At 33.8% G+C, this 27,313-nt stretch overlaps 3 protein-coding genes across 3 annotated transcripts in view; all 3 read right to left on the minus strand.

Moving 5' to 3' along the window:
* LOC143252264 (uncharacterized) overlaps window positions 1–27,313 on the minus strand; it is a 260,355-nt gene that overhangs the window by 158,466 nt on the left and 74,576 nt on the right. The window lies entirely within an intron of this gene.
* Window positions 13,984–20,185, minus strand: LOC143252263 (dehydrogenase/reductase SDR family member 7-like). Its single transcript, XM_076504136.1, has 3 exons — window positions 20,052–20,185; window positions 14,989–15,155; window positions 13,984–14,502 (listed from the first exon to the last, which is right to left on the minus strand). Exons 2-3 carry the CDS (start codon window positions 15,117–15,119, stop codon window positions 14,439–14,441), a joined length of 195 nt encoding a protein of 64 aa, XP_076360251.1. The 5' UTR covers window positions 15,120–15,155; window positions 20,052–20,185; the 3' UTR covers window positions 13,984–14,438.
* Window positions 20,044–26,156, minus strand: LOC143254444 (dehydrogenase/reductase SDR family member 7-like). Its single transcript, XM_076509631.1, has 5 exons — window positions 25,987–26,156; window positions 24,030–24,179; window positions 22,303–22,372; window positions 21,929–22,028; window positions 20,044–20,244 (listed from the first exon to the last, which is right to left on the minus strand). Exons 1-5 carry the CDS (start codon window positions 26,117–26,119, stop codon window positions 20,044–20,046), a joined length of 654 nt encoding a protein of 217 aa, XP_076365746.1. The 5' UTR covers window positions 26,120–26,156.

Genomic DNA, 27,313 nt, shown 5'->3' on the forward strand with positions numbered 1-27,313 from the left:
TTTACTACTGGTTATCTTGGTTTTAGTGTTTAAACACTCATAACTATTTCATATTCTGTACACTGTAATAAATAATAATATTTTATTTTACTGTGTACAGGGCCTGGCATGGCCCAGGGCGTTAAGGTGTTCGCTTCGTAATCTGAGGGTTGCGGGTTCGCGCCCGAGTCGCGCGAAACATGCTCTCCCTCCCAGCCGTGGGGGCGTTATTATGTGACGGTCAATCCAACTATTCGTTGGTAAAAGAGTAGCCCAGGCGTTGGAGGTGGGTGGTGATGACTGTCACATGGTTGGCTGCCTGCTGTTGTGAAAAGGGTAAAGGTTCACACTTGTATGATCATTTTGAGTTGCAACACTGGTGGAGTTAGTTAACTGTTACAGCTTCAAAGAGAAACGTGCATACATGAAATAAACTTGTTGAATGTCCTGTTCATTCCGTCCCAGTATTTATGGTTTCGCATTCTTGATCCAGTTTTTCAAAAGTGACACCCCGTGTAGACGGTTAAGTATTATAAAACTCTACATATATTGATATGTACTGTGTAAATATAATTTCTTTTAATTTTAGGTTAATTACATTGATCTAAATTATTTAATCTGTTGACATTTACACACGTAGTATTTCTTACACTGTCAGTGTCATAAGTTATATCATTAAACGAAAACACTGTTGATAACATTCAGTTAATACATATAATATTACCAGTCAAAGAACAAAGAAACTTTGATACCGTACAAGCTTCACCAAGATTTACCTTTCCAATACTTTCACTGTAATTGGTGTATTAACAAATTTGTCTTGTGATACGTTTTATGTTAAAATAATATCACGTAAGTATGGTAAACTTGTTACACCTGTTGCTGTGTTTCGACACAGTCAAATGTTGTGATTTACTGTCTACTTTTAGATTTCTGTAATATTTTATAGATTCCACCCATCAAACTGCCACGTAGGAAATTGCTACCTGAGTGATTGGCCCAATTAGATATTTTACTGGTTTTGAAGTACCAAGCTTAATTATTGGGTTTGAAATTTGTGATTAATATTACCCAAATTTGTCACCTAACAGAACTATCTTTTTTCCAAATGCCATTTTTTATGCTTACTACGTAAATCTACAATGGACAAATTGAGAGGAATGTGTGAAAAAAACCACACAAGAAACATTTTGTAGGCGATATGATGTTTATCAAGGGTCAAGGGACGTTCCAAGGTTTAGCTCTATATTTTTAACCCCAATAAAAACTAGTAAAATGTTTAAAACGGTCCCAGTTATTCTGTTTCTTAATGTGAATTAAGCATGTACCTTTCGTCATTATATACGGTTATGTTAAATGTTTTGATTTGAAAATCGCCTTACAAAAAGACAAATCACATGAAGCAGTGATCCTTGTGTTTCTGCTGCGCTTTGTTACCTTAGCCTGTCGTTAGGTGACTACAGAAATTGAGATACGAAAACTTGCACAGCAGCGAAAAAGAAAAAACAAGAAGCACTTTTTCTTTTGAGCAGGTTCAAAACACCTCGGACATGTTTTAGTTTTAGTTATTATTTTTAAACATATAAGTTTTAAAAAGCATTGCATGTCTTCCTTTCAAAACACAATACAATAAACGTCAGATTTATAAAACACAACGTGTTTTATCGTAATTTAAACTGTTTGTTTTGAATTTCACACAAACCTACACCAGGGCTATTTGCACTAGCCGTCCCTAATTTAGCAGTGTATGATGATGGGGAAGGCAGCTAGTCATCACCACCCACCGCCAACTCCTGGGTTACTCTTTTATCAACGAACAGAGGGATTGATCGTCACATTGTAAATATTTTATTAGCAGGTCTGATTCCGTGTATGAAACATCTTGTTCGTATAATCAAAATTTACTGTTCATTTATTTGTAAGAATCATTTGATAAACTTCTGAAAAACGATTTCGTTAATATGTCGTAAAGTTGGTTGGATATCGTGCCCGACATGGCTATTTGTTTAGAGCGCTAGACTCCTAATATGAGAGTTGCAGATTCGAATCCCTATCACACCAAACATGCTCGCCCTTTCAGCCGTGGAGGTGTTATAATGTGACAGCCAATTCTGCTATTCCTTGATAAAAAGTTCCCCAACAAATGCGAAAGGATGTCATGTTGGTAGAGGATACGGTAACAAGCACAAACTGTAAAGAACCCTATTCTGTACCGATAATACTTTAATCACTTTTCTTCGATTGAATTGGTGTTAGATAACGAAAGTATTCTGTTACATCTTGGTGGTCAAGACTTGTGCCCATCAATAGTCAATCGTCGCGTGATACAACTACATCTTATCTCAAGTATTTCTAACTTATTGTTTTAACTTTAGTTTATCGTTTTATTTTATCATAACACAAAATTTAATTAAAGAAAATTAAAAAAATTAAATAACATTCTACTAAAACGTTTCCTTGTTATCAAAGTGGTTGACTATACCTTTACTCAAGGTAAAGACAGATACATTATTGAATAGGCTTTAATTTTATGTAGTTCACGTAAATGCTATTTATCAACATTATTTTACCCCTTATGTCTCGTATGATTTCATGTGTGTAATATTCCATAATGTTTCGCACATTTACTTTTTATTTTTATTTTGTTTTAATGTAACGGTCAATCCCACTATTCGTTGGTAAAAGAGTATCCCAAGAGTTGGCGGTGGGTGGTTATGACTAGCTTCTTTCCCTCTAGTCTCACACTGCTAAATTAGGGACGGCTAGCGCAGACAGCCCTCGAGTAGCTTTGCGCGAAATTCAAAACAAACAAACAATCTATCATTTTTATGCACGCTATTTAAGCTACGTTGTTTTACAGGCATTTTGTGATGAATTAATAAATACTGGTCTGTTTGAAAAAACAACAACAAATTCACAGTCAGACAAACACGGGAAAACTGACGAAATTTTGTTTATTATAACTACGCGTAATGTACACAGAAAAATAAAATATTATTATTTATCTCAGTGTACAGAATATGAAATAGTTATGAGTGTTTAGTGTATTACTGGTTTTTACCAGTTGCAACAAATAAACTCAAAAACCAAGTTAACCAGTAGTAAAGGATAAAAAAGGTGTTTAGAGCTGTCTGTGAGACGAATCAAAGCTAAACTATGTCAAAGCAAAGTAAATGTAAAGTTGGGTAGCAAATCCAGAGAACATATATTACGTTTGATGACGGCTTGAATACGTAATAAACGACACTTTATCACTGATGTGCAACGTTCTTGCAAGACTATGTCATCATGAAATATCTGATTTTGTCGAAACGTTGAACATTTTTACTGAATTTTGTTTCTTTTCTTATTCAATCCGTCTCCAACCGTTTACTATCACACTTCGCGACTCTAGTACAATTTAAAAATAAGAGTAGTCTCATACCACAAAGTGTTGAAAAACACTACCATTTCTCTTGCAAGTCGAAATGGGTAATATGTTTTTTATTTCTCATGCAATCCGAAAATATCCAAATGAGTTAAACTGGATTAAAATTCCGATTCTGGAAGATAGATTATAAACACTATTGATTTGAAATCACTGTGGAATGCATATTGTATGATATGATAAATTATCATGTTAATAAAATGTTTCTCTTTGTTGTACAATTATTTCAAATTAATTAACGCAGTATTGTCAATAATTTAGAACAAAACTACTTTTATAAAAAAGTATTTTTGATAAGAAACCTGTTATGAATATTTCCGTTCATTCTGACCTTCACAGCCATCAGAAAAATTTACAGAAAGACTTCTGTGTTATTTTGTAATTCTTGTTGAAATGACCTGAAATTTAGTTTATTGGTTAAATTTTATGTAAAACTATTCAGGTGCTATTCACGCCATCTATCAGTAACTTAAACATCCAACACCAGAAGGAAGACAGCTTGTCTGCACTAAGTACCGCTAGCTTTTGGGCTGCTATTTTCCAATGGAATGTGGTATTGGTCATCATATTATAAGATACCAAGGAAGAACATGTTTAATAGCTTTCCACTGACACAGTGGCACGTCCGCGGACTTATGCCACTCGAAAATGTGTTTCGATACCCATGCTAAGAAAACCATAACAAACCCTCATTGATGTCGAGAAAACTCACTTATAAAGAAATATACATGCAAAAAATATACATAACTAACCCTTTTTGTGCTTTGTGCTTGATATCAAACAACGTGTTCTATAAAAATATTTCCTTCTAATTTTATTTTTGTATTTTCTCTGCTCTGAAAATAATAGTTCCATTTTGAAATAAAATCAAAGGCTCAATATTACATTAGTTTTGCACTGAGATAAAGTGAAAAAAATGTTCAACTTTTAACAAAAATAATTTATGCAAATTTAATTACCAAACATAAAAGAATATATTCTACTCACACACAACAGTAATAACACAATTATAAGAATCCCTTTTAAATGTTTGTTTATGTTTTCACTGAAATTGAATACTTTTAGTTATTAACTATCACAGCGATATGTCAGAGGACTGACAACTCTAAAAACTGGGTTTCGATATCCGTGGTAAACATGCACACCAAAACTCTTCACCACCTCTTAAGATGTGTGTTTTCAATCTCGAGACCCATGCGATTAACGACAGGTTAGTTGCAGCTCAAAATATACCCAGTAATAATATTTAAATTTTTAGTGTTAAATATTTTCCAATATACATATCAATCAAAAGATGGCGCATTACCCAAGACGCCCACCAATCGAGCAACTTTGTGCTTAAATTCAAACAAACACACTGCAACAGTGTATCTGTGTAACAAAAATATTTCTAACTGTTTTTAAAGATATACAAAACGTTTTCGAACTTTTCTTAGTAATAAGTACATAACAAAAATATTAACAAATATTAAACACTGTTTACACTCATATTTCTTACATAATTTCATCATAATACCTCAAAAAGAAAATATTTAACCAGATACTTAACATATCCACTAGTCGGGTCATATAATTTATTATTGATTTTACATAACAGTATATAACAAACCAAACAGTATAATTAGTTGTATTTGCTTTCTCTTGCCACCTATCCGTAATTTGAACATTCTAGACCAGGGGGTGGGAATAGTTTCCCAGTATTGCCCAGTGCTAACTCCTGAGCTGCTTCTTACCAATGGAATGTGACATTGTCAATTATTATGACATACATATTACCCATTACTTGAAGAACGAGTTGTTGTAACCAATAATTCACTTTACATATTTTAATTGTATTGAAAAGCATGCTTATTTTACTGCAACTAAATATAATAAATGAACAAATTACTCTTTAACTTTACTATTATGTAAAATGCCAGCATTTACCACCCACTTGACGTTCCACCAACAAAAGCTTAAGATTGTCCAACATGAAAAGGCTGTTTGCTGGGATCTCGTTATGCGGTCACTCATAGAAAATAGATGGGCTATTTTATCATATTATTTATGCATAACAGCTGATGGCAAGAAAAGAAAAGTGTGACCTTGTATTCGCCTGAACCAAATAAATTATATATTTCTGTATATTCTGCTTGAACGTATCAATTCTACAAATGAGCGTAATCGTGAAAAGATATTTAATTATAAACCAAATGATTATTTTCAAGATTTATGGTAACGTAAGATATAAAATTCAGTGACTTATTGTGTTCGTTAAAACAGATAACGCTTGTATCTGAATGTATCATAGAACACTATATCTGACTGAAGAATTTATTAAAGGAAGGAGTAATCAATATGGAGATAGGTTTATGAAAACGAAAGTTAAGCAAGTAAATTATTATATATTACCGTTATCTACGCATTCACATTGTACATAATATTGAAAATAAATTATTCAAACTTTATATTGGTATATACTCTTTACAGAAATTTAATGTTCACCATATTTTAACAAAAGCTTTTGAATGCTATAAAATTTACAAATCTGTAAAATGGTTCGTGTGAATGTGTGTTTGCAATATTCTATTTCTCAATATTTGATGAGAAGAATATTTTAATGAGTGAAGTACAATTTTTTCATATTTTCTACTTTATACTCTGTTCGAAATTCAGTCATCCCAAAAGGTTCAGACGGTGTCAGTCAGTTAAGAGTACACACACTTGTTACAAACAATTTTCTTTGTTTAGCTCTGTTTGGATCTAGGTTTGTGTGTTAATAAAAACGATTTTTGTTGTATTTTGTATAAACACCCCTTCTAATTGGTGAATTCCAGAGGGACAAAAACTAATTTATCTGCAGCTTTGTTTCCGTCGGACCTTCTATTTAAGAGACACCAACCGTTTACTTTTCTGAAAACCCTTGCACAGAAAAACACCATAAATCAAAAATTTCACAGAGTAATGTATTTTCAGAATCACAATCTGCGGACCTCGGATTCAAATCCCCGTCACACCTAACATGCACGTACTTTCAGCAGTGAGGATATTATAACGTTACCATTAATCCCATATTTGTTGGTAAAAGAGTATTCTAATAAATGACGATGAGTGTTGATGACTAGCTTTCTTTGTTCTAGTGGTGCACTGCTAAATTAGGGATGGTTATAGCATATAGCACTCGTGCAGCTTTGCGCGAAATTCAAATAAAACTTTTGTACTTCATTGCTAAAAATACTTCAATACGAAAAATATTTCCAGGTAAACGCAAAACATTAAAAACCAAAAAATATTTTTTTTAACTTTCAGAAGAAAAGTGATTATTTAAAGAAAGCCAGTTTTCTCAAAATCAATTTACTTTAATAAAATTAAGAATAGATTTGGTTTGAATTTCGAGCAAAGTTATACCAGGGCTCTTCTGCGTTAGCCGTCCCTTATGTTGTAGCGTAAGACTAAAGGGAAGGCAGCTAGTCAGCACCATCCACCGCCAACTCTTGGGCTACTCTTCTATCAACAAATAATGAGATTGACAGTCACATTATAACGTCCCTACGGCTGAAGGGGCAAGCATGTTTCGTGTGACGGGGATTTGAACTTACGACGCTGGGATCAGGAGTCGAGTGCCACCTGGCGATGCGTGGCCGTTTGTGAGTGTTTTTATATCAATACATTTTTCTTCTGGATTATGAAAGAGATGGCAATTAATTAAGAAACAAACAATTCATCTTTCAAAAATCCATGACAGACATATAAGTCAAAATGACTGGTGAAGTTATTGTAATTCACTGTAATATGTTGTTGATTAAATAAAGATGAAGAACTTATGATTAAATACGTTGTAAAGTGTCTCAAATCACATGAGATAGATTGACACTTCTTGGTTTCTAAAATCATACAAATATAAAGATTTTACTAAAAGTATCTTTAAAGTAAAGCATAAAAAACAACTAATGGAATCAGCATTCGTATTGGAAAGAAGTCAGTATCCACACAAACACAAGATATTTATACAAATACGAAACCAACGTTTAACCAATTAATATGTTAAGAAACCAATAATACTCATACTAGAAAGAAGCTAGTATTCTTCCAAATAGAATACATTCTGTATTTATTCATGTGTAAGACTTCTGATTGAGCTTAGGTATTTAAAATAACTAACACGTGAATACACACAAGCGACTTTCAGTTCAATTCATAGAACATTGCTAAGTGAGTCATTAAACAACTAAAAATATAGCCTATATTTCTCATACAATTGGCAAATATCTTGCTTAAAAATACTTGAGAAAAACTGACGAGTTATAGTTGAAGAAGTGACTTTGGTCTTTCCACTGCGATGAAGTCATACACAATGTGGTCGTTTTTCCAATTCATGTGTGAGATTTGTGACTGAGCTTAGGTATTTGAAATCACCAGACATAGTATCCCCTTTTCCTATAATGTTGTACTAAATATGGCAAGATACACACATCATCCATGTTGGTAAACAATGGTAGTTAAATGTGACAGTCAAAACCCCTATTCGTTGGTAAAAGAGTAGCTTTAGAGTTAGCGATGGGTAATGATAACTAGCTGTCTTTATTCTAGTTTTATACTGCTAAACAAGGGACGGATAACGAAGATAGTCGTGGTGTAGCTTTGCGCGAAATTCAAAACAACCTAACAGTTGTCAATTCATAAATACCATACAAAAGTATGAATTGAAAAAAAAACAAAAAACTTTTAGCATTTTAACTGAGTTGTATTGAAATGAATGTTAACTTCTTGTTGTTCAGCAACGTGTTAATAAAATTATAAAACTAAACAGTTCAACATTGTATGCGTCAAATTAGTTGTAAATTAAAATATGATATTCCTTGAATAACTTTGTACAACATAACAACAATTTATGTGTATGTAAATTGGTATAGTGAAACCTATTGGGAAAATTACTAGTTGTTATTAAATTATAAAAGAACTATCCATACCATCGGTTGTGTATAGCTTTCCCAATTTAGATTCAGATTTTCAAACTTATAAGATCATTTTCAAGTTCCTGTAAGGTTGTTTATAAAACTTATAGTATGTTTTATTTTAACTTCTCACTAGTAGGTTTTGTTTATTTACTTTAGAATTTCTTTTTCGTTAACCTCACAAGGGTATTTCCGACTGAACTGATGAGGGATAAAACCAGTAAAAGTTTTTTCACATTTTTTATCTCTTACCAGTTCTGCATATCCAACATGCCTTTGTTTTGTTGTATTCTGTTTGTCTTAATGACATTTATTTTTTAATTGTTTGTTGATGTATTTTGTATGCAGACATTTTGATGTCGACAACCCAGATGATGGTCAGAGAAACAAAAACTCATATCTGCAGTTCAGTTTGCTGTTTTGCAGTCCCTACCCATTTACTCTGCTAGAACTCTGTTCACCATAAGATATCGCCCTGTAAAAAGGAGAAATATTAAGATCATGAAATGGATCTATGTGTTCTGATATCTGTGATCTTTGAATAGGTGTGAAGCCACACCTTTCCATTCTGTCAAAATTATATCTCGACTCTCAAATTATAAAAATATCATTTTCGAGAAGTTGGAGGGTGTATAAGTTGTAGCTTTGGCAAAAATATCATAATATACTACATAACCATGTGTTTTCTAACCTACATGTAACATTGTATACAACAATCACATCAAATGGCTGGGGACATTTCCTTTTGTTTTAACCGAAAATTTGTGACGGGGTTCCAATCCCCGTCAACCAAATATGCTCGCCCTTTCAGCTATGGAGGCGTTATAATGTAACGATCAATCCTACTGTTCGTTGGTAAAAGAATAGCCTAAGGGTTAGCGGTCGGTTGTGATGACTAGCTGCCTTCCCTCTAGTCTTACACTGTTAAATTAGGGACGACTAGCGCAGATATCTCTCGTGTAGCTTTGCGCGAAATTCATAAAAACAAAGAAGGTGATGAATAATTGAGCAATGAGGAACCTATCCATGATGGGAGATATCGTACCAAGCAGAGAAACAGATAAGAGATGCAATTATAGATATCATCCGATGAAAAGGGTTGTTTAGCCAGGTAGGTGAGCCAGAGGACACTCATTAAAGGGTGTGATGGTCAGTGGTGCAGTGGAGAAGTACATTAGTGAATGTAATATTATTAGTGAAGTGTAATTAATAGGTAGTAGAAGCTGTATTGCGAGAAAGAAATACAGTAGACATTGGCTGATATTGGTGACCAATAAATTAGGAGGGGAGTTTTTAGCTAAGGGAAACAAACCAAGAGCCGTGTGAGAGGAGCCACTAGCAAATAACAGCTATCAATAGAAACTGTGCTGCCGATGTGTAAAACAGAAGACGCTTGCAGGTGAAGGAGAGAATCTGAAGGTACAAACTATCTGAATTTATCAAATGCATACTTTTATCTCATAGTTCTGTCATTTCTTGACCGATTTTGAATCTAATTACAGTTTTGGACTAAGGATAACAAACCTTTTCCATTGATGTATTAGAGCATTCCCAAGGTCTAATAGATTAATTTACTCTAATCCTACCTGAAACAGTTTTAATTTGAAGGTTGGTTTGTAGATATACTGAGAAGTAATAAATTCGAATGAGATATACGCGCGCCCTACCCTTGATATTGCTGACACACAAAAATATACCTTTTAAAATTTGGAGTTTGGGGAAGGTCTCATAGATTAGTTTACACTAAACCTGCTTAAACGAATTTCAACTGCCACAGTCCCAACAATACGCTAGTGTTTACGTAAGACACGTTGTTCATTCTACAAACTTATAGAACGGGTGGAAACTGCGCAATACACATTTTAAAATAAATGTATAACATTAGATCCGTTACAAGACGAACTGTCACCATGAAATGTCTTTTTCCTTACGCGCAGTGTACACAATCGAGAATAATTGACCACTGTGTTACCTCGGATTGTATTAGTGTTTCATTACCGAACACAAAACATTGTTTATCGCCTAACCATCACTGAATATTACGTTAATGACTATCAAATACAGTACAGCGAAAGAAAATGAGAAGATATAATAACAACGAGTTATATCTGGAAATGACGCTGTAACAAGATATTAATAACGCTTTAACAAGCTATTAATAACGCTGTAACAAGATATTAATAACGCTCTAACAAGATATTAATAACGCTGTAACAAGATATTATAATATTTTATTTATGTAAAACCATAATATGATTGCGCAATATTACAAAACAAAGTTTATTTTGCATAATTTTCATCTAAATAACCGTCTTTAAAGTATTGGAGAAAGCAATCATGGTGGACGTGAATCACATTAAGATAAAGAGATAGCCGATGGTCAGAAAACAGGAAACAAATAGTGTAATAAAGCAGGTACAGCTGAAATGTTATGTCAAGAATTTGTTTCTTGCTTTTGAATTTCGCGCAAAGTTATATAAGGGCTAACTGCGTTAGCCGTCCCTAATTTAGGAGTGTTAGACTAGAGGAAAGGCACCTAGTCACCACAACCCACCGCCAACTCTTGGGCTACTCTTTTCCCAACAAACAGTGGGGTTGACTATGACTTTATAGTGTCCCCACGGCTGAAAGGGCGAGCATGTTTGGTGTGACGAGGATTCGAAGCCGCAACCCTCAGATTATGAGTCGAGTGCCTTAAACACCTGGTCATGCCGGACCTTATATCATAACTAAGGTAGTGCTAGTAAGAATAAGCCAAATATACAATATATGCAAACAGAGGGCGATATCATTTTCTATGTACGGATTATCCACATTGTTCATTGAAACGGTGTTTTAAATATCTCTTCAATATGTTATGAGATCTTTAAAATACTATACAGTGTTTTCTTTAATAACATAATCTATGTACTGACTGAGTCACAAGTTCTGGTAATTTCAGTAAATATCACAGCTAAAAGTTTAAATTTTTTGGTTTTTCTGCTGATTCTTTTTAATCACACAGTAATTCAAAAATCAAAACTATTATGTCAATTCATTTCACTAATATTACCTAGTTTCAAACGAAGTATCTTCTTTTTAAGTAATACCTCGTATACTTATAAAATAGGCGATGCAATAATTTCGCAACAAGTTGGTTTAGCTTTTGATGAGTAATAAAACTGAATCTGAGATATGCGCGTCCCACATTTGGTATTAATGACGCACAAGAATATTTTAAACAGTTAAAGAAAAACTTTTTAAAAGGAAGTAAATGTAACGATGAATTTTGCATTATCCACACATAATAGCAAAGGCAATAATATGCATATCGCACTTGTCATGCATACTTAAGAAGAATGCTGTGACTCGTGTAACGGCTTTACCGTTGAACATTAATTTTACACGTGTTTCAATATAGCTTTCTTTTTGTATATGACGTACATTCTTAACTGTGTATTGCACAAATCCCGTCTGCTCTCAAAATGTGTAGGAACTTCTTCAAAGTGTAAAAACCAACAATACTTGTCTGACGAAAGTGAGCGAGAATATTATCGGAAGTTTTATAAACTCGCGTGATTCTTTAAAAAAGTGGCGAGCCAAAAGGAAGAGAAAATATTATTGGACAGCTACACTCAGTAAGCTATAGACCTAGGAAGAACTAATAGTGATTAACGTATAACAATTGAAAAACTACAGAATTTGACCAGGAACGTTAAAGATTTCGAACATCATAAACTTTCCTACTTCAGTGAATTACTTCGGACGTTGTTATTTCTTCGATGACATTACGCCCAACGCCAGTACAGCGGTATGTCTCCGGATTTATAACGCTACAATCAGGGGTTCGATTCCCCCTTAGTGGGCTAAACAGATAGCTTTTGTGGCTTTTCTAAAAGAAAAACATTCGAAGACATTAATTATATTTGCTGGAAGGAGTGAACTTCTAACCTGTGTAAGGCTAGTCATGAAAGACGTCTTTAGCTCAAGCGAGGTGATAAAATATAAATTCGGAATTAATTTGTTCGTGTGGAGTTGTATTGTTGATAAAGTATTTGTTCTAGACGAGATAAAGACTGTGTAGTCTGTAATTTTGTGAAACTGTTTTACAGAAACCATCATTTGTAATAACTAATAATACCAATAATCGTTATTATCAAGTGTATTGTTTTCATGTTTGAATATTAAAATAAACTTGTGTTTAAAAAAAGAAATTGTGTGTATCAATCTTGTTTGCAAATAATATAAGGCCCAGCATGGCCAGGTGGTTAAGGCACTCAAATCACAACCTGAGGGTCGCGAGTTCGAATCCACATCTAACCAAACATGCTTGCCCTTTCAGCCATGGGGCGTTATAATGTGACCATTAATCCCTGTATTCGCTGGTAAAAGATAACCCAAGAGTTGGCGACAGGATATGATGACTAGCTGCCTTCCCTCTAGTCTTAAACTGCTAAATTAGGGACGGATAGCGGAGATAGCTCTCGGGTAGCTTCCGCGAAATTCATAAAAACAAAAAAAAAAAAATATAAATTTAATACATATTAATTTTAAACATTCAAATTTCCAGTTATAGTAATACTTAAAGTACATAGTGTAATAAGTCGGATACCCACCCAAAATAAATAATAATACGTAATAGTCGTGTTATACACCAGATAATCATTACAATTATTTGTTTACGTTTCAGGAGATTATTAACACATAACGTTTTAGACAGCAAAGCTTCATATTGATCTTAGTGCGTAGTTATGAATATATATAAAAAATTATATGAAAATAAAACCTAATAACTTATTAATCTCTGTAATTTTACTACGTAGAAGTGCAGAACTCTTTGTGAGTGAAAATATTCCAACACCATAATTCTGTCCAACACCTTGAAAATCTCGAGCTGAGATATTTCATGTGAACTAAGTTTCAAAGAATTTTCAAAAGGCAGAGTTTCTAGTTCACCTCTCTTAAGAACTGTATTGTTTAGTTTGGGTTATTTTGAATTTCGCGCAGAGGTACCCTAATTTAGCAGTGTAAGACTAGAAGGACGGCACATAGTCAACACCACCCACTGTCAACTCTTGAGCTACTCTTTTACCAACGAACAATGGGATTTACCGTCACCTTATAACGCCCCCACGACTGAAAGGACAAGAATGTTTGGTGTGACAGCAATTCGAGCTCGTGACCCTCGTATTACGAGTCGAGTGTCTTAACCACCATGCTAGGCCCCAAGAAAAGAAAATTAAATGTTTTTCTCTTATAAAATATGAACAATTGTGCTTTGCCATTTACTAAGTTAATACCCAAATCTAGATAATTAGCATGGATGTAACAATTGTTACTTTTTCCATCACAAGTTATTTTGCGTATGTTAAATCTGGATTAAAATTCTGGTCATTTTTAACAATTAAAATGTTAAGACATAAAATCGTTATTTTCATATGAAATGAAGGATTGTTCCTCTTATTAATGGGTTTTATCCTATAGCTAAAATAAACTGTTATTGACTTCAAGTGTAAATTCTGAAAGTATAAAGACGGAAGGGAAATCTTGTGAGGAAAATCAACATTATGGAAAGAGAAATTAATTATTTTTAATGAGGCAGATTTAACAGGAAAATTTCAAATTCCTTTATGAGCCATCAAAAATAAATAACGAAATCAATAACAACCCATAATTGTTGAAATAACATAAATAAACGAGGTTAATTAACAGTAGTGTTGCCGAGCAGAGTGGATCCAAACGCTGTTCCCCTACATTTTTGTGGTGTGATTGAAATAAACACAAAGTGGAAATGTTACTTTATAGATTTAACTTGATTGTTTTAAATGTTGTATTGGAAAATAAAATCTGTGTTCGAAACGACGTCTTACAAAATAAAAAATTACAAAAATAGCATATTTATCAATTGTATCTTTATAATTCAGAGTTGCAAACTGATTGTATAAAATTAATTAATAAATTGGGTAATTATGAACATATCTGATGTATATATTCATATTGTAATACCATTCTATTAATTTGAATAACTAGAGTAGAATGACTTATATTGTTATATATAAAAACATAACGATCTAATAAAACACATACACTACTATGTATACATGCTCTAAATATGATAATCAGTTTCTTCCTTCTCGCAGGGTGGCAAATTTCTCAGGGGTGAGGAACCTTGGAATGATTACCCTGCAAAATATAAATTGATCTCTTTTAGTTACATGATAAAATGATAAAAATCACAGAAAGAAACTAAATTGGTTAAAAAGATAAGTATCATGATAGTATGACTGCAGTTGTGTCTTTATTATAGGCATTAAGACGCCACCTATGACATTGCCGATCCTCTAGTTGAAAATAGTGCAATCGAATTATAAAAAATGTTATTGTAGAGTCATACATTGTCTTTCGTTTAAAATTCACAACTCTACTTATAGTACAATTCACACTAAATTCCACACATCATAATAAGAAACCAAATTGCATTGGTAATTAAATAACATAAAAATCGAATCGAACACAGAGTATGTTATGCAAACATGTCACGACATAAATTCCTCTACATACTTACTGCGATCAAAATGTATAACAATTAATGATACGTAAATATTTTAAATAAAACAGCATAATTTAGTACATTTCGTACCATTTCATCAAACTTTAAGACAGTTTTACCTTCTGAAGAAAGTCGGCATGTACTGTGACAGGTAACAAATTAACAGGAATGGTTGTAGAGAGATCCATACTTCATCTAAGTTGTTAGTTAATGCAACCGCCATCAACTGGGCACAGCGAGATGAACGCATTCGTTTGTCTGTCTCTTTCTGTTTTTCATTAAACACCTACAAGATATTGGTTGACCATAATGTGTTTTAATCTATCTAGCATCCTTCGTAACAAGATATCTGTCCATTGGGGCTTTTTGTTTCATACGACAATAATGGATATAAGATTTAATAAAACGAACATCTATACACTGCTTGCCAAAATCTTAAGACCAATGAACATAAAGAAAACTTATGCATTTTGCGTTGTTAGACACAACCACTTATTTGAATAGAGTATTTGACAAAAATAAGAAAACGAAAAATAAAAATAAAAACTTTTCTTAGCATTTAATAGGGAAAATTTTAACGCTATGAAATTAGCCCAAATACAAGCTGGTTAAAAGTTTAAGACCCTACTGAAACAAAGCGTTAACCGGTAAACACGTAACGAAATTTAGTCATTTGTATTCAAGCATTAGCGTTGTTAATATCTCCCACTGACATCACCTGTGTTACATTGGGTAAAAACATGGCAAAGGCTGAAAAGCTGACTGAGTTTGAACGTGGCAGAATTATCGAGCTGCAAAGGCAAGGTTTCTCAACGTGGCATCGCTGATGAGATTGGGCACAGTAAAACTGCTGTTGTAAATTGCTTAAAAGACCTTGAGGGATATAGAACGAAAATTTTAAGTGATTAGACCAAGAAAATTTCGTTGGCGTTGAGGAGAATGGTTCGACGGGTTGTCCGGCAAGACACCAGATGGTTGTCGGACGCAGAATGAGGCTCAAGAACAATAAGACGGCATCTACGAGAAATAGGTTTTAAAAACCGTAAATGTCTTGAAAAATCACGCCTCCTTTCACACCACGAAACGTCTCGGTTAAACTTTGTTGAAAAGCACCAAACATGGGACGTAGAAAAGTGGACGAAAAGCCTTGCTTTGGCTTTTTGTCGCTTATACGAAAACCCTTGTTTAAAAAGGTTTGGTTTGAATTTCGCGCAAAGCTACACGAGGGCTATCTGCGCTAGCGTCCCTAATTTAGAGGTAGGCAGATAGTCATCACCACTAATCGTCAACTCTTGAGTTACTATTTTCCCAACGAACAGTAGGATTGACCGTCACTGATAACGTCCCTAAGGCTGAAAGGGCGAGCATGTTTTGTATGACGAGGATTCGAACCCGCAACCCTCGGATTATGAGTCGTGAACCTTAACCACCAGGCCCCACCTAACACTATCAACGCTAAGGAGCTGACTATCACTGTTATTATACATCTACTGGTTCAAGTATGAAAATATTTTGTGGCGTAGCAGGAATTTAAACCTGGCCTGTCAACCACAATATCTAGAGCTGTTCTGCAGGACCAACCTGCATATAAGAATCTATAAACCTATAAAATAGCGTTTGCTATTACAGAACTTTACAAAAATATATTTCTCCTCGGAACTTACTGATATCACGCAGCAACAAAAAGAACATTAACACAGAAGTTCCAGTATTCTTACTCTGTCATCCCATTGGTGTTTGGTGTATTTTTTGTTTTCACATAAATCACTGTGTTTTAATTTTTATGTACTTTGTGCTTGAAAAAGTAGGGCACTATGTAGATTCTTTGGACTGATTTACATATTCAGAGTCGTTTTATATCCAAGTACTCAACCCTTTTTTAATTTTGTTTAATTTCACTTTGAATATAGTGTTAACAACATTTCTTGTTTTATGTGTCCTTGACAGCACCCCTCCATCTCTATCTGCATCGGGATTTTGTTTTAGAAAGAGTCTGTGATGGTTATGGTGAATTTGACCTCTATCACTCCGGAGCATGTTGTTGATTTCTGAGTAATGTCATTTTATTTACTACATGAGATTCAGAACAAATAAGAAGAACTTCCTCTGATCCCTTTTCAAGGCTATGTCCATTACGTCAGTATGTGACGTAAGATACGTGAAACAAACTATCGCTCCGTTTGGTTGATATAAATTTCTATAGTTCACAAGCAGTTCTATTAGTACTTTGTCTTTTAACTCATATTTTAAGATTAGATCATTTATATAAATACCCTACAATGTTTTCAAAATAATCGAGCGTTATGTTTTGTTTGAAATGCCTAGTAATTAGGTAGTCAACATTTTACTTTATATGTATATATTAACTGGGGAGAGGTGTCTAAGCCTTTCATTATTATGTATCCAGTATCTGTCTAGTTCGCACAAGTCTTGTTTTTCTACAATTAATTTACCATACTGTGGAAGAGTCTATTTGTTATATTTATCGTGTTTCAGTATTTGTGCATGAAGTTGGCTTGTATGTTTTGTTTTCTTTAATTTCGCCCAAAGCCATACGAGGGCTCACTGCTCCAGTCGTCGTTAATTGAAAAGTGATAGACTAGAGGGAAGGAAAATTGTCAACACCACACATTCTTGGGGTATTTCTTTAGCAACGAATAGTGGGACTGAGTGTCACTTTATATAACGTCCCACGACAGAAAGGTTCAGCAAGTTCGTTGTAACAGAGTTTTGAAGTCGCATTCTTCAGATTGCGATACAAGCGCTCCCTTGTCACGAAGTCATGCCAGGCAAAAATAAAATAAAATTAAATTTTGCCTTTTTAAAAATTCAACGGCTTCATGATATTTTCGAAGAATCACTCACAAAATACACACAAGGAATTTGTGTTAACATTATTTTTCCACTTCTATCAACAACGACTGCAAGTAACGATAATATAATCATTATATTTACCAGTAATATAATATAAGTAATATTGTAGAAAGAAAGTTACTTTTTTGCTTTTCTGTATCAATAAACATGATAAACAAAACGTGAATTAACAGAAACAAGTAATTAATTTTTAAACGTATGCGTTTGAAGTTAAACATAAAGCTACACAATAACTGGGCTATGTGTGCTATGACTACCACGGGGAAGCATCTCAAACCTCGTGCACTCTGATTCACAACTAAACCCTTCATCCAGGTCCATCGACAGAAAAGTGTCGCGCTATTGCAACGACAATTAAAATAAAAAGCTGTTTCTTGTGACTTACAAATTATCTCGATCAAAAAGTTAGGACATAAAAAACACGAAATATGTTTAAAATAAATACGATTCGAAATGTTCAATTTGAAGAGATGTAGTGTTTCCTAATTTGCACAAATTTTTACTCAAGATGGTCCATTTTAATCATTGACCCCATTACAATGTCGGTGGTTAGCTCGCAGGCTAGTTAACGCTAAATCGACTTTCATTGCAGGCGATATGCACAATACAAATAACCCATTTCTTAGCTATATACGTAATAACAACTAGCAAGCAAACAAATAATCAACCACGATTGATACTCGTAACCAGTGGTTACATGACTTTTAGTTCTTTTTAGTATTTTTATTTGTTTGTTTTCTATGCCAGGAAGATTTATTAACTACTTTTCTAGACGCACACGGTACCGATTATTCCATCACTGAGAAGTACGTGCACTTTTGGTCTTATATTATAATTTGAAATAAGCGAAATCATGAATTATGGTAAATAATGAAAATACGGACAAGCGTAGGTGTTAATAAGTTGTTTTTGTCAAGAAGTGTTTGTTTGTTTCTGCATTTCGCGCATAGCTAAACGAGGGCTATCTGCGGTAGCCGTCTATAATTTAGCAGTGTAAAACAAGAAAGAAGGCACCTACTCATGACCACCCACTGCCAACACGTGGGCTACTCTTTCACCAACAAACAGTTGGATTGACCGTGATATTATAATTCTCCCAACGGCTGAAAGGACGAGCATGTTTGGTGCGATAGGAATTCGAACCCACAAACCTCAGATTACAAGTCGAACGCCTCAACCACTTGGCTATACAAACCCGACCACGAAGTGTACTTGTTTGTTGGAATTTAAGCACAAGGTAGCTACACAATGGATTATCTGCCCTCTGCCCACTACGGTTATCGAAACCTGGTTTCTAGCGTTGTAAGTCAAGAGACTCCACTCGTTGGGCTACTGGGCGGGGATCTCATTAAGTATAATACAAGATACAATATGAGTGTAGAGCAGAACTGAATGGAAAGAACAGGATATAAACAATACTAATTTTTAAAAACAACCTGGCGAAGCTTGCTGGTTCATAAACCCGTCACACCAAAAATTTTCGTCCTTTCAACTGTGGTGGCATTGTTATGTGTCCGTTAATCCCACTATTCTCTGGTAAAAGATTAATCCAAGAATTGACAATGGGAGGTGATGATTTGATGCCTTCTCTCTAATTTCACACTGCTAAATTAGGGACGGCTAGGGCAGATTGTTCTTGTGTGTTTTTTGTGCGAAACTGAAAAACAAACGTAATTAAGCCTAAAAATAGTGGGTTTGTAGACTTCGGTTTCGTCGATTAGAATTCTCTTGTATTATTCTAAAAATTTCGTTGCAATAAAGATGCTAATTTGGCTGCCAATGTTTTTCGGATTTCTAGGATTATTATTAACAGAATGGATTAACTTGATCTAAAGGTTAGCTGCTATGAAACGAATTGATTATGAAGATTAATGCCAGAATTGAACCTAAAATATGGAGGATTATGGGTTCAAATTCTGTTAATACCAAACAACCGCGGGGCGTTATAATATAACGGTCAATCCCACTCTTCGTTGTTAAGAGAGTTGGCGGTGGGTAGTGATGATTAGTTACCTCTCCTGAAGTCTCACTCTGCAAAATTAGGGATAAATAGCGCAGATAGCCCTCGTGTGGCTTTGCTCGAAATTCGGAACACACCAAACCAAACTACGTTTAACACCACGATAAATGCACAAGGGTCGTTTATCTAAAATATGTCTGTGACGTTACACAAAACTGTACACATCTCAAGCAAAAAAAAAAAAATCTTCGTTCACTTACATCGATTTCGATGGACGTCACATTTCTAAAATTTTATTTTATGTTTTTGACAATGATTCGAAAGAAAACGCACTGGTGAGTCACTCACCACATTTACCAGCGACACTACTGTTCACCATAAAATGGCCGCCTCCGTTTGACAGGAAATGAGGTAGGACAATCCTTGTTAAAGATACGTGAGAGAAGACATTCTTGCCAAAGATCTGATAGTCTACTTCTGTGAAGATTCCATCAAATGCAGCCCTTTGAGAACGTCCGGCATTGTTCACCAAAACGTCTATCTACAATTTAGAAGAATGAAAAGAAATGTAAAGAGTTGTTGTTTATATGTGAATACACTTTACAATATCAACTTGTTTGCTTTCATGTCCGATACGCCTATCCCAATATACTAAAGGTTGTAAGTCTCTCGTAGATTTTCCCTGAAAGTTAATATTTTAGTATGTTACATTCACGAAAAACAATTACTCAGTGTAATAAACAGAACAAACAAACAAACATAAACGAAATGCTAAGTTTACTTCTATAAAATATAAAAAGTTACATTTGACCTTACTGCATTTTGGGATATTTCTTAAACATTTACAATATTCTAAACAGTGACGATAAGTACTGCTTTTTACAAGAAAAACAACAACGCGAAGTTTAACATTACTTTGGAATTTCACCACTTACTAGTTATTAAATTTCATAGATAGTTGCATCAGAAGACAGTTCAAACTTCAAAGTTAAGATTTTTCTCTTTTATAGTTGTAAAGAACATTGCAATAACTCCCAGGAAGGGGTATGTTTCAACTTGAACTGAATTGATCGAATTGTGTAAATATAAACTGTAAGCGGAAAAATTGTTATTTACCAAACTACTTTAAATTATTTAAGAGCATACGTTTTGTTTGTTGTTCAAGTGGTTACCTTCACGAGATATCATATAGAGAAAATTTTAATGTTAGAAAAAGGAATACTGAGTGTCAGTGTTATAGTTATTGGTTCATCATTTAGATGAACAAAAACGGAAATATTAACTAATTTAGGCTTCTTCAATACATTTGTGAATGTAGAAGGAATGTGATTCTTCTGTCTTACTTTGTTGCATAGGAATTTTTATTATTTGATTCGAATTAAAATTTAAAGTATTATTTCTCAAAATCTAGTTTCAAATGTAGATAGTTTGTTTGTTTTTTAATTTCGCACAAAACCACTTGAGGGCTATCTGTGCTAGCCGTCCCCAATTTATCAGTGTAAGACTAGAGGGAAGGCAGCTAGTCATCACCACCCACCGCCAACTCTTGAGGTACTCTTTTACCAACGAATAGTGAGACCAACCGTAACATTATAACGCCCCTACGGCTGAAAGGGCGAGCATGTTTGACGCGATGGGAATGCGAACCCACGACCCTCAGATAACGAGTCGCACGCCTTAACACGCTTGGCCATGTCGGGCCAAATGTAGATAGAAAAGAGAGTGAGTGAAACAGTTAGAGTTGCTGAAATGAATTTACTTCGAGACGGTACTGACAGTTTCGTCAGTTTTAAATAAATATATACACTTCTTAATTGCTTTAAAACTTCGCTATTTTACACAAAAAGAAAACCAACAGTTGTTTTGCTTCTTATTACTTTAATTAACTCCAACTGCTCTTTGTTTCTAAAAGCTTTGATAGAAAAATATATCTTGAATATGTATCTTAAGTCCAGTTTCTTTTTTACTTCACAGGACAGAACGTTGGTGGTGGATAGTGATGACTACGTACTATCCCTCTAGTCTTACACTGCTAAATTAGGAATGGCTAGTGCAAAACAAACTAACAAATTATTATTAACTCTATACATCAATTATGAGGCCTTGTTTATACTACTGTGTACTGTTTGGGCTCCCTTCCTCAAGAAGAACATTGAATTGTTGGAGAAAGTAAATGTACAGGCAGCGTATGTGTCGTTTGCACTTTAAACAGCATTACCTTTTACACAGAGTGGGTTCCTTTTGGAAAGAACTATCTTCAAGTGTGGTTGAGGCACAATAGGTTGGATGAACATATTGGTAATAAGAGGTAGTTGTAGTTGGGAACTACAATGACAATAAGCTCATTCATGTTTCTATAAAATTTTATGAATTTGTGAATACCACAAGTTTACTATTTTGAGAAATGTAAAATTATGTCAAACGCAATTAAGCCTTAGCCAGTTTTAGTTTATATATACAAAGACATGGAAGGCGTTTAAACTTGAAAAATTATTGACTACAATGCTTAAAGACAAATTGCTCGAAAATGTAAAACACAAAACCGCCTTACATAAATCTCAATCTTTGAAAATTTAATGTATGTATTGCACTTACATACCTTTTGAAGTATCCAACAACTTTCTGAAAGAATTTCGAGTGTTTGGAAAAGTCCGTAATGTCAAAGGGCACTAGAAGGACGTCATTATCTTTTAACTAACCTCGGACTTAAAATGGAAAAATTAGTTTTGGTGCATGAAAATCCGGGCTTATCAATTACCTACATCATTGTTTTAAAAGTACTTATTTCACAGGGCTACATCTTCGTGTCAAATAGTTGTCCGAAGGTGTTCTGTTTTTGGAAGAAAAATTCTAAAATTTAACTTTTCTCACAGTGCAAATACAGATTAAAAACAAAATATAAGGTAATGAGTGGTCAACCACAAAGTATTAACACCCTCTCCATAAAAACAAACATTCCATAAATTTATAGGAAAGGCAGTCAGACAGCTTTTAAATAGAATATTCAATAAATACCTCATTGGAAACAAACTGAATATCAATAAATAAGTGCCACACATTTTGCAATTTTATAATTTATAGTAACGTAACAATTTGCCCTTTCAATCTCAATACTTACAAAACATTCAAATAATCTTAATATCAAAGTTTCTTAGTCCAAAATAAGCAATCATATCAGAAACAAAACAATTTTAAAATAAGAAAATATATTACACAAAAGTATCCAGACCCTCCGCTATCTTAATTCATAAATAGTACTATAACCGTCAATAAGTAAAAGTGTTGGTTCTGGTGCTATAACTTCAATAACTAGAAGTGTATGTTCCGGTGATATAGCCGTCAATAACTAAAAGTGTTTGTTCTGGTTCTATAATTGTTAATAACTAAAAGTGTTGGTTCTGGTGCAATAACTGTTAATAATTAAAAGTGTTGGTTCTAGTGCTATAACTGTTAATAACTAAAAGTGTTGGTTCTGGTGCTATAACTGTCAATAATTAAGAGTGTTGGTTCTGGTGCTATAACTGTCAGTAATTAAAAGTTTTGATTGTGGTACTATAACCGTCACTAATTATTGATGCTGTTTTTTTCGCTACAACCATCAGTAACTCAAAATGTTGGTTGTCTTCTCTAACTGTCAGAATGGGAAATTCTGTTTCTGGTGTTACAATCTCCAACAATTCGAAATGCAGTTTGTGGTGTTTTAACCTTTTTAAAATGACACTGTTGTTTTAGTGCTATAACTGCTGGTAACTAGCAGTGCTGTTTTTTTGTTTTTTTACTATAACAGTTAGTAGCTGACAATGCTGTTTCTAATTCTATAAACGTCAGTCACCAACAATACTGCTTCTGGTGCTGTAACTTGCTGTTTCCATGAATATTTATTGAACAGTTTTGTTGTTTATTGTTTTCGTATCTGATGATGGCGAGTTAACGTGCTCAAGTATTACATATTTATGTTTTAATTTTACTATTTGTTGCTCTCTGTTTTAAGTAAAAGGAAGCGGTTACTTCCTATAGCTTTGCCACATATTCTGTTAAAGTTACAGCTATTTGACTTTCTCATCACAAATAATAATCCATAGTATTTACAGTAAATTTTACACTAATGCATCATTCCAGTTATATTCTAGGCTTTTAGTTTATTAGTATGTATATGTGATGATAGTATGTTTTCACTTGACCAGAAAATCGACAACTACTAAAGTTCTTTAATATCTGATGGATAAGAGATTGCTATAGATAAACAAAGATGTTATTTACGTCTTTTTAACACCAGTCTCAGTTTTAAGAATGCGATTTATTTTTTTTTATTTTGATAATACTAACCTATACACTCTATCTTGACGGCCTCCAACTTGTCTACATTTCTTCCAGACAAAGCTAGTCTGACTCCATATTTAGCCAGCTCGTAAGCTAATGCTTCTCCAATTCCACTAGAAGCCCCTGTGATCCATGCAACTTTACCACGTAACTCAGCTAATAAAAGCCATATACATCAATATATATTCACTTTAACACTTATTAACATTAACTTTGAAGTTTTCCTTTTTGGATAATCAGCTGACGTGGATGACAAGAGCACTTTGGTTAAACTGGCCATATTAAAACATATATATATAGTGGTTTGTGTCTCTCTGTATCGTTCAGAAACTGTTTGCAACAATTCATTAACGCAATTTTCTAAATTTATTTTGAAATTTTTTTCAGTGTATCTCACATTTCTGAGTGGACAGAAACTGTGAAAGTTATCAATATTAAGCTTGTTTTCAATTGTAGAAAAACGTTGGTCAGCGATAGTATTGAACTTAATGGTAAAAATTGGGACACTCAAGACAGATAACACTGAAGTACATTGAACTTCTCTTTGAACAAATAGGATAATGATGATCTCACAAACACGTGGAATGACCTATCTGCTGAAATCTTAGAGGTAGACAAAAAACTTCCAATTAACTACAAAAACTGATGTCTGGTAATGTATCCAACATCATGCTGGTATAATACGTGTTCTCACAATAAGATGAAAACACATACATGATGATCGTTGTTGAGATAGGATTTCCCGATTGACCTTTTCATAAGTTAAGAGTAAAGATGTCGGCATTTATATGATAGGAAAAGCTCTTTGTTAGAATATTAGCAATACTTTATAAGTTAGAAACTTGCTGTAGCAATACTTTGTAAGTTAGAAACTTACTGTAGCAATACTTTGTAAGTTAGAAACTTACTGTAGCAATACTTTATAAGTTAGAAACTTACTGTAGCAATACTTTATAAGTTAGAAACTTACTGTAGCAATACTTTGTAAGTTAGAAACTTACTGTAGCAATACTTTATAAGTTAGAAACTTACTGTAATAACAAAGTGGGTTTTCTGATAACATTTCTTAGCGTTGTCCTAAAACTTTTAAAAGTAATGGTGAAAAATATGCTTGAAGTGACTTTAATCTACGATCCATTTTGTGTTTTGTATCTGCCTTATTAGCTATGAACACAAATAACAAGTAGATCTTTCACAACGGAAAATGTTTTTATCATAATTTATGGTAAATAGTGAGTGGGTTTTGCGTTTCATGGACCAAAGCAACAAGGCTATCTGCGCCTGTTGTCAAGTGCTGTGTTTTGTGTAGTGTCTCTGACTGTGTAAAACTATATTCTTTTGTAAGGTATCTTCCATTAAGAAAAAAAAATTGAAATAGTTATTGTTATCAGCATGATTGTTTCGAATTATAAAACGTACTAGATACGTATAGCATAAACACTTTATAAATGAACCTATCAACCAATATACTATTTTTCCAGGCTATCTTACCATAATTCTCATTTTCACCATGTGCACAGTTACATTGTAAAATTAACTGCAGAATTCCAATGGCTTTGTTACGCTGTTACTTATTATTTATGTGTAGTGTGTCAACGTTAGGACCTTATCTTATTGACCCTTTAATTGTGAACAATTATGCACTAAAAATAATCACACAACTCTGAGGACTTCATTACATCGTCTTTTAAGCACAGTTTCAAATGTCAAACCCTTACTTGGCAAACTTCAGCTTCTGTGCTATTATAAAGAAAAGTAATACTATAATCCCAACAACATTACTGCCCCATCTGAAAACGTTATTAAAATCTTACCCGTATTCTCAAGACGGCTGGTATGGGTATTAAAACTTTAATTGAAGTAAGGTACGGAACAACATTCCGACCTTTTTAAATCTTCACCAACCGTCTTGAGAATACATTTTTACTTCAAGTGGCTTTTTCGTCATCATGAATAACACTACCTGGTGACCTCTTATATATTTCAGCCCACAAGAGTGTTAGATCTCCATCTACATGAAAATAAAACCACCTAAACCACAAGACCACAAAGAGTAATATAATAAGACAGATTAACCACATCCACTCAGCATCCATTTTTCCGACAGACAACGAATACTGTTTGCTGTGTTTAAAATTCTCCTCTGCATAGTTCGGTAAAAATAGTACTTATGACGCAAAACTACGTCAGTCACATGGTTGGCTGTTGTGAACAGGGTAAAGGTTCACACTTGTATGATCATTTTGAGTTGCAACACTGGTGATGTTAGTTAACTGTTACAGCTTCAAAGAGAAACGTGCATAAATGAAATAAACTTGTTGAATGTCCTGTTCATTCCGTCCCAGTATTTATGGTTTCGCATTCTTGATCCAGTTTTTCAAAAGTGACACCCCGTGTAGACGGTTAAGTATTATAAAACTCTACATATATTGATATGTACTGTGTAAATAGAATTTCTTTTAATTTTAGTTTAAATACATTGATCTAAATGTATTTAATCTTTTGACATTTACACACACAGTATTTATAAAACTGTCAATGTCATAGGTGATATCATTAAACGAAAACACTGTTAATAACATTCAGTTAATACATATAATATTACCATTCAAAGAACAAAGAAACTTTGATACCGTACTAACTTCAACAAAGTTTAACATTCTAATACTTGCACTGTAATTGATGTATTGACAAATTTGTCTTGTGAAACATTTTAGTTTCAAATAATATCATGTAAGTGTGGTGAACTTGTCATACGTATTGCTGTGTTTAGGCACAGTCAAATGTTATGATTTAATATCCACTTTTAGATTTCTGTAATATTTTATAGATTCCACCCATCAAAGTGCCACGAAGGAAATTGCTACCCAAGTGATTGGCCCAACTAGATATTTTCCCGGTATTGAAGTTCCTAGCTTAATTCATTGGTTTAGAATTTGTGATAAATATTACGCTAATTTGTCTCCAAACAGAACTCTCTTTTTTTGAAATGCCATTTTTGACGCTTACTACATAAATCTATAATGGTCAAATTAAGAGGAATGTGTGAAAAAAACAACACACAAGAAACATTTTGCAGTCGATATGATGTTTATTAAGGGTCAAGGGACGTTCCAAGTTTTAGCTCGATATTTATTACCCAAATAAAAACTAGTAAAATGTTTAAAACGGTCCCAGTTAGTCTGTTTCCTAATGTGAATTAAGCATGTACCTTTCGCATTATTTACGGTTATTTTAAATGTTTTGTTTGGAAAATCGCCTCACAAAAAAGCAAATCACATGAAGCAGTG

This window comes from Tachypleus tridentatus, chromosome 6 (genome assembly GCF_004210375.1).
Source record: "Tachypleus tridentatus isolate NWPU-2018 chromosome 6, ASM421037v1, whole genome shotgun sequence".
Classification (NCBI taxonomy): domain Eukaryota; kingdom Metazoa; phylum Arthropoda; class Merostomata; order Xiphosura; family Limulidae; genus Tachypleus; species Tachypleus tridentatus.